The sequence below is a fragment of the Antrostomus carolinensis genome, unplaced genomic scaffold (genome assembly GCF_000700745.2).
Source record: "Antrostomus carolinensis isolate BGI_N321 unplaced genomic scaffold, ASM70074v2 scaffold4187, whole genome shotgun sequence".
Taxonomy (NCBI): domain Eukaryota; kingdom Metazoa; phylum Chordata; class Aves; order Caprimulgiformes; family Caprimulgidae; genus Antrostomus; species Antrostomus carolinensis.
In genome coordinates this window covers 89,422-98,238 of record NW_010325203.1, presented here as the reverse complement: position 1 = coordinate 98,238, position 8,817 = coordinate 89,422, and the positions used below count along the sequence as shown (strand labels likewise).

Sequence of the window (8,817 nt, the reverse complement as noted above, 5' to 3'; positions counted from 1 at the left end):
AACCAGTGACTGGCTTGGTGAAGCCTAGACTCTCTCCATTGCTTGTAGAGGGACAGATCATCTCAAGGTCTCTCTGCTCTTTTGGCCCTACTTGTACATTCTTTTGAAGGTGTACACAGACTTGGCAAGATGTCTCGGCCTGGTTCAGGAGGTTCAGGATTTTTTTCCCACTAACATGTTATTCTTTTGTATGTCCCACGGAAAAACAAGTTGAAACACATGAAATTCCATCTGAACAGAAGTTACTGTGAGGGCTGGTGAACACTGGTCCACGGAAGCTGTGGAGTCTCCATCCCTGGAGTCAATAAAAGCCTGACTGGACACAGTCCTGGGCATCCCATTCTAGCTGGTCCTGCTTGAGCAGAAGGGTGGACTAGGCAATCTGCAGATGTTGTTGCCCACCTCTACCATTTTGTGATTGATTCTGCGAAGAGCTCAGCAGCTCAGGGCAGCAGGAGCTGGCTGTAGGGTACCTGGAGGTGAGAGAAAAGATGGGGTCCCCTCAGTGTGTAGCTGTGCCATTTCCAAATATGTAAGAAACAGAGCGACACTACATAAATCTACAGAGTAGAATGCTGACAAAATATTCTTAAACAAGGTGTCACAGGAAGAGACTTGAGGTTTTCACTAGACTGTGAAGCAGTTATTTAGCTTTGTAGAGAACGTGCCTTTCATAAGAGCATGCTGCACGTTGGACAGTAGAAAGCTGGTGGTCTGTAGACTTCAAGGATCTTCATCATGAGGGGTAAACTGAGAGCATAAAGGGTGACGTGAAGCCAAATGGGCTTTTTTCCCATCCTTCCTCTTGTGAGCAGAAGGAAAAGGACACCAAATAGCTTAAAGTTACAAACTAAGCTCAAAGGGATTAAGAGATTTCTCTTAAGAAACAAAGAGGCATCATTACTAGGATCAGCAAACAACTCTTCCATCATTGTAATATGCTTGAATGCATTCACAGACTTTTTTTGTTCACCTTAAATTTTAAACAACTCTAAAATTAGTGTCCACATCCCAAATTTACAGATGGGTGGACTGAAGCACAGCATCAGTCTGAGTCACAGGATTATACAGCAGTCCACTGAAGAGAGTTCTTGTGGAAATGCGTAGTAGACTCCTTTGTGAGGGCTCTCACCAATGGTGAGTATTCCCCCAGACAAGGGAGAAGCTTCTGAGGAGGTGTGATTTCCTCTTTGCCCCTCTCCAAAATATGTGAGATTAGAACTGCAGAAAATTTATTTCAGTTTTATGCAGTCTACCTCCTCTGTGACCGGCATCGCGCTTGTTCTCAGGTCTAAATCTGTGCTAGATTTGCTTCCATTATATGTTGATCTCCATCTGAGCAACATGATCTTCTTGAAATACTTCATGGTGTTATTCTTCACAGTTACAAAACACATGGTGTTTATCATGCTGTTACTCATAGCGATGCATTCAACTATGTAAAAAGCAGTAAGATAATGCTTCTCTTTCACAAAGATGGTGGGGAAAAAGTCACGGACAATGGTGAAGCCATAGAAGGGTGCCCAGCAGAGAACATAGGCAGTCAGGATGCACATCAGTACCATAACCGTTTTTCTTCTGCATCGAAGCCTCTTTCTGATCTGTTCTGTCTGAAATCCTGGTACGGTTTTAAACCAAAGCTCCCGAGAGATCCTGGCGTAACACAAGGTCATCGTAATCACAGGTGCAACGAATTCAATGCCAAAGATGAAGAGGAAGTATGATTTGTAGTACATCTGCTGGTCAACTGGCCAAATTTGACCACAGAAAATTTTTTCCTGTTTTTTCACTATGAATAACACTGTTTCAGTAGCAAAGTAGGCAGATGGGATAGCTACAAGTATGGAGACAATCCAGACCAAGGCAATTAGGAAGGTTGCTGTTTGATAATTCATGCGTGGTTTCAGTGGGTGAACAATGGCCAGATACCTGCAACAGACAAAGACATTAAAAATTAAGTCTGAAAACAGTTAGTCAGAACACACTTCAAAATACAAGCAGACAGAGTTAGGCGGAAGGAAATGGCTGGTGTTCTTAAGGAGAGAGCCTGACAAATTGTCTGTGAGGAGAGTTAAGAAAATTTCCCAAAATAGCAGCCTAGAGCCGAGTTCCTAAATCTAGGCAGAAACTCCGGAGCAAGAGGCTGAAGGGTTTGTTAGGACAGTGGGTACTTGGCAGTCTGAAAATCTGAGCATACGTTAGGGTGTCTGAAGATGCTTTTAAGACCTCAGTCTTAAACTCCCACCTTTTAACAAGATCAAACTGAAAAAGTTGTGATTTTGTGTCACAAACTTTTCCTTTTTAACAAGGATCACATGTCTAGGAATTATGGAAAGATGGGAAGAGGAGAAAGAGACGGAATATTCCTATTAGAGACAGGTATGTTTGCAGGACCTGGCACAATGTGCAGGTGATGTCATATCCAGGATGTGCTATGATACAGCATCTGGAAATTCTTTGTTGGACAGCACACGTTCAAGCAAGAGTTTGGAACGTGCAGTAGCAGGCACCTATTCAGATGTCCAAATGTGTAGAAGCAGGAAAAATGTTTTTTTCTAGGCAGAGAACTATTTAAATACGCTTTTTTTACCAAAAGGTCAAACATACTTAACAGTGTTTTTATTATTTTCTTGGTTATTCCATGGGGTGCAAAGAGCTGAAGCTGATGCTAATGAATAGTTACAGGTGAGCATGTTTTCAAGCCACCAGCAGAGGACTGTGCATCCACTTTCTGCCCATGCAAATTATTGTTTCCTCTGCTGGAAATTACTATTGCTAATGAATCTTAAATATGCTGTGTTAAGTCATATGCTAAATCATAAAAACCTGAGTTAGGTGTTTGCACTCCTTGTGAAGCTGCAAGGTGCACTGTGGCCTTTGTGATAGTTCCACTGGGCAAGCCCTTGGCCAGCAGCCACCACAGCCACTCACCCACTGCCCCCACCACCACCCCAGGGGACAGGGGAGAGGATTGGAGGGGCAAGGGTAAGGAGGCTTGAAGGGTGAGATAAGAACAGTTTAATAATAGAAATAAATATCTCATAACAAGTCCCAGGCTGAAAGCAAAACGCAGCCCTCTTTACCAAAAAGAAACCCAGCTCTGTTCCAGCTAAAAACCAGGCAGCGTTTCACAAGGAAGTGTGGAGAAATGGAAGTACATTACTTGCAAGATCCATCAATTGCCCTTGATTCAGTTAAAGGGGGCTAGGACCGAATGGCATTAATTCTGGGGGCTTTGTTTGCTTGGAGCTTGAGAAGGTTGATTTTTTAAGAAGCTACAGATGTAAGAAGGGCTTATATTAGAGTACACTGTCCCAGAAAGATTGGGATATTTCTGCTAAAAGGAGATTTTTATCAGACACACGCCAGAGCTGCCAGTAAAATTGTATTTAACACAAAGGATTGTTTCAAACAGTGGAATTTCTCATTCATTCAGAGGCTTTTCTATCCATGTATATTCTATACATAGATAGCATCCACAGGATATATTAGTTCTAAATTAAAATGGAAAGTCAGCGGTGCTTTTCATCAGCCGGATCTTGGAAGCAGATGTATTGTTCGTTGCTCTTAATAGTGCAGGCTAGATGTCAAGGGACAGCAGAATTACTCAGCCTCATTGTGGAGCTGATCCATGAGTATTTTTAGATGAGGTCCTGTGGAAACAAAGTTGCAGGATAATGCATTTGTGAGTATGGGTATCTGCTCAGCAGAAGGTTTGGCTGTATGGGGTCAATCTCTACAAGAGGGTCAGGAGGGAGCCTTTGTGGTGGGTTTCCTGATTGTCATTGCTTACCACACTTGGGCTGTTACTGTGGAGTGGTCCTGGAGCATGTGAACTGAGTTCTGGTGAAGCTGCCCTGGAAGATGTGCGAGTGCTCATGGGTGTTCAGTCTGGGGAACCCAGCTAAAGCTAAACTCCCCGACATGTTTACAGCATGGATGTTGGACCTTTAGTATGAACTCTTGCTCTTCAGATCCTGTCCTTTCACACTGCATTATTTTCTAGTGTAGGTCTGGCCTTCCTACGTTTCATGTGAATAGATGCCAAGGAAGATGAAAGAGAGCCCTGCCTGAGGGAAATCCTGCGGGACAGGCTTGCCTTCTCTGCACAGGTGAGCTCTTCTAAATGATCTAAACATGGGAAGACTTTTGTTAGGAGCCCATTCTTTTTAGTGACCCAAGTCAACAACCCCCATGACATGACCCCCATGACATAACCAACATGGAATGGGTGATTGTTAAATAAATGAGGTTTCTCTCTGTTTACCAAGTTAAAAGCTCACAAAAAACCAGGCGATGAAACCAAAACAGTGTGCTCTTACAGCAAACTTCAGTGATTAATCATTTCCAGGGTTGTTTTTAAAGATGCCTGGGGAGATATGCTACAAATCTTCCGATTTCTTAGCAGGCATGAGGGCTCAGTGACCCGTATTACTTCATCAACCTGGGATGCACTAACAAAGGTTGGAGCTTTCCAGTAAATTTTTTTAGAAGTTGAAAAAGATAAATAATAGAAAATGGTAATGCATACATTATAGTGTTTAGAAACTTATCTCTGAGTCCTTAGCTGCTGTTCAAAGGTTATTTTGTTAGACACTTATTAAGGATTTGTTTCATAGGATTTGATTGTATTTTCCCCCACGCCAGGCAAAACATCTCTGAACTTCCCCAGACTTCTGTTGACGTCAGTAACAGCTGAATCAGCCATGCACAAGCTGTATCTGTACAACCATCAGTAGGGTTAACTGCTCCTGAGCTGTATTTTGGATCAGGTACCAAAAACTATGCAACATTAGACTAGAGCATAAAATGGCACATGAGAGAAACTGGGGGAAAAAAAAAAAGGAAGAGGGGTGGGAATCATAGATTGTGTGTATGCAGAGGGTGTACAGAGATGTACGTTGTGTTTGCACACAAAAGGTGACTTGTTGCGATGGCCTTTCTGTAAAGAGTTTACTCTGCGGGTCTCTGGCTTTCTGCGAGTGAGTCGTGTCAGACTTATGTTAGCACGAAGCTGATCCTCAGCACCTGGGTCCGTCAGAGTCTGCAGTACATGAGGCTGAGAACAGGAGCCATAAGAAAGTATACGATTAAATTATATTGTTAAAATTCATGGAGTGAGAGGCAGGCATAGAAACATCTCAAGGCTGCAGCATAAAATAAAGGTAATATAGCAGGTGGAGATCATAATGTTCTGCTTACCCCATCATGAAGGGTGTAGGAAAATCTCTGCTAAACTGGGTTGGTATAGCATTTTATCATTTTCTGGACAGTGCCATAGATATGAGTGCTATAAATTACCTGTGGGTCTCTACCAGGTCTTTCCTGGCTTGCCACTGTGCCATCCTCAGGTGTGTAAAGGGATAAGGGAGTAAGAGAGGCGAGTATCTTAATGGAGAGGTGTGTGCTGGCTCCAGGCATCCAGTGCAAGAGGATGCACTCAACAGGCATCCACTTCTGGGTTGGAGCACCCAGCTGAGACCTCAGTACTATCGAATGGTTAGTGTAATGATTGCAAATGGTTAATTTAATGATTGTTCAGCTTTCTTGGTAGGGCACAACAGAGAATAAGAACTCTATTTTGCAGGCTAGACAGAAGTCTTACCTTTTACAGTCTTCCACACCGAAACAAAAGCTGGGAAAAATACTTCAGAGGGAGCTGTAAGGCAATAACCTGTTGGAAACTCACCTGTCAAATTCTGTATTACCAGTCAACTATTTCTTGCTGAAGAGCATTTACTTCACTGTTTATAGGAAAGGTTAGACTCAGAAAAGCTGTGAAGGTTGCTTAGAGATGTATGGTTTGGATCAGGATTTTATAGTACTGATGAACCCCCTAATCTCTCAGTGTTTCTGATTTGTCTCTCTCTTTCTCCTCTTTCCCTTTTCATAAATCCTCTCCTACTTGAATAAGACATATTTTAATGAAAAAATTGATCAACATTCTTTTAATTTTAAAAGTTCAATCAAGAAATTTCCACTGAGTACTTTTCTGGGGTAATGTTGTGACCTCATGTGATTAGATTTTTATGAAACAAGATACCCAGGTCTGCGTAGTACCTACCTTGACATCTGATCCTACAGAACAGCTGGTGATCATGTTAAAAACCTAGAAGTGTGGACAGCCAACGCCAGGAGCTCTGGCCATCTCCCTGTGCAGTGATAGCACCCCACTTACCTGTCAACAGCTATAGCCAGGAGAGCATTGGTAGAAACATAGAGGGAGACGGTCCGTAGGTAGTTGACCGAGGCACAGAGGACGTGGCCATGCTCCCAGGACAGCTGCCGCACCACGTAGTAGTCCATCTCGAAGGGGCAGCACACAATGGCCACAATGAAGTCTGAGATGGCCAGGTTGGCAATCAGCAGGTTGGTGAGGTTTCGCAGCTTCTTGTAGCGGGCAAGAGCAGCAATGAAGATGAAGTTGCCGATGCCACAGACCAGCATGATGCCAACCAAAGCCACCCCAATTACAATCTTGGCTGCAAAGAAGGTGCGGGTTTTGGTCACGTCGTCTTCACTGTCCAGTGGCAGGTCGTAATCGCTGTAGCTGAAATTGAAAGGGAAGGAGAAGTTTCGCAAGGAGGTTAAATCCCCATCGTGGAGAGTGTAGATTGCAGCAAAGTTGAGGTTGGCAGTAGCGTTTGGGTTACGTTCAGCTTGCTCTGTGGCCATGTCTGTCTTCTTTTAACACGTGGATTCGCTGGCCCTTAGTTTCGCCTTAGAATTACTCAGGGTGGCAGGGCACAACAGTGGCAGGCGAGAGACCTCAGCCAAAGTTTCCTTCCAGCAGTGAGTCACCTTGTCTTTGTCCCCAGGAGATTATAGAGCAACAGCCTCATTTGTCTCCTGTGGGAACAAAAAGAGGAAAGCATTTTCTGAGAGGAAATTACAGCAAAAATACTGTGCTTGAGGGAAAGCAATAGCTGCCTTATTGCCCCACAGCTCTGTGGCTGGCTGTGCGCAGTGGAAAGAAACACCTTGTGAAAGGATGCTTCTGTTGTCATAAAACCCCTTGAGTTGCATAATACACTGGCTGTAACACCCAGAAGTTTTATTTACTAACGATGAAATTTTGTTTTCAGCACACAGTGAAATGATGATATAGAAGTGTAAGATCTGGTTTAAACTTCCGGCAGCTTTCAAGCCCACAGGGCTGTCATCCCTGTGCGAGGTAAAAAAACTAAAATGAGAAGGCACCTCAATTTGCTGAAAAGTACCTGATTGCCTTTTGGACAGAGTTTTTGCTTTATGTTAGATGTCTCACTGAGAGCGATGTGGTAGGTGAGAATGAAAGAACTATCGTCCTGGCTTCTAAATACATTTCTTAATTAAGTAAGAGTTGCCAAGACCCAAGAAAACAGCAAAGCCAGCACTTTCCTTTTGGCAGCCATTAATTGAGTAGGGGGACCAAATTTTCAGCCAGCATAATCCATTATTGCTTCTCTCAAACCAGTGGAGCTTTGCCAGTTTGCATGGACAAGATTTTGTCCCATGAACCAGCTTTGCTGTGATGGCAAATCAGCCGTTCCCAGGGAGAGTGCTTTCACAAACAGGTGCTTGAGGTGAAAGGGAAAAATCTTCCTTTTGCAAGACAAAAGTGCCTTGAATTTTTGAAGACAAGAAGTAGCAGACTCCCCTCTTTCTACCTGCTGGTTGTACCAAAAGTTAAAAATTGATTTATTTTCCACACTGAGGAAAAAAATCTAATTAGTCCCTAATTTTGCCTCTACTCTGTAACAAAATTCTGAGAGGGGTGTCTTGCATCTTCCCATGCCACATCTGGGAATCCTTACACCAGACTCCCAGCTGTCAGGACAGTCCTACCTCATCCCAGGAGAGAATCAAGGGGCATTGCCACTTCCTCTGCATTGAGGCAGTAAGTCTTCAGGGTGTCAGATGCTATTGAACAATGTCCATCATGGCTACAAAGGACAATCTGCATAGTGGTGCTGTTGCCCTCTTGTTTCCCTGGAACCACCCTCAGCCCCTGATGTACCAACATTTAACAGAGAAACTCTCTTGTACAACTCCTGTCTCCACTTTGCTTTTCAAACTGAGAGTTGCGGAACAGCAGAATAACAGAAGGTCAAAGCCTGAAACTGAATAACCGTTCAGAAAATTGATGGCTTTACAGGACATCCCCACAGCTGCCTGGAGATGTGAACATTCATTTAAGAGAAATGCTAAATAAATACTTAGATGCAAAATCTGTATGGTGGGCAAAGCAAGGTGCAGTATCTGTTTTTCAGACAGATTTCCCTGCAAAATACCGAGAGAGTGCTTTAAAATAAATAAAGACCCATGCACAAACTGACATAACACCATCAGCTAACTGTACCTGCAGTTGCTCTCATCTTCTTGGACATCTTGGGCACCCTGGGGATAGTCTCCAGGTTTCTCCCCTGCAAATGTGCTGCTGTCGCTGGAGCAGAGAAAGGATCACTGAAAGCAGCCAGAGGACTTTGCTGAACGATCATTTCTCTCCCAAGCAGGTTTGCCCTGCAGCTCAGGGGAGGATGGCTCTGCTGTCTCTGTGCATGCATCTAAAGCCTTTTCTCAGTGGGAGGCACCTTGAAGCTGTCCATGCATTTCTGATTTTAAAGAGGCAGTGCAATATGGAGACAATGGAGCACACTCTTTTTTTTTTTTTTTTTTCCTGCTTTAAACCCCCTGAATGCATCAAATCAGCAGAGCAGCTTTGTTACCAACTGAGCATAGATGTAAAACCCTGGTCTGCACCTGCTCTTTGAGTTTTGTCTGTGCTGAGCAGCAGCTACCTACACCTGATGTGACACAGAAGCAAAATACAGACCT

General features: G+C 43.6%; 1 protein-coding gene across 1 annotated transcript; it reads right to left on the bottom strand.

Moving 5' to 3' along the window:
• Positions 1 to 1,060: 1,060 nt before the first annotated feature.
• On the bottom strand, positions 1,061 to 8,489 carry LOC104527404 (prokineticin receptor 2). The gene is made up of 3 exons (XM_010171121.1): positions 8,342 to 8,489; positions 6,179 to 6,849; positions 1,061 to 1,929 (listed from the first exon to the last, which is right to left on the bottom strand). Exons 2-3 carry the CDS (start codon positions 6,673 to 6,675, stop codon positions 1,233 to 1,235), a joined length of 1,194 nt encoding a protein of 397 aa, XP_010169423.1. The 5' UTR covers positions 6,676 to 6,849; positions 8,342 to 8,489; the 3' UTR covers positions 1,061 to 1,232.
• Between the last annotated feature and the right edge of the window lie 328 nt (positions 8,490 to 8,817).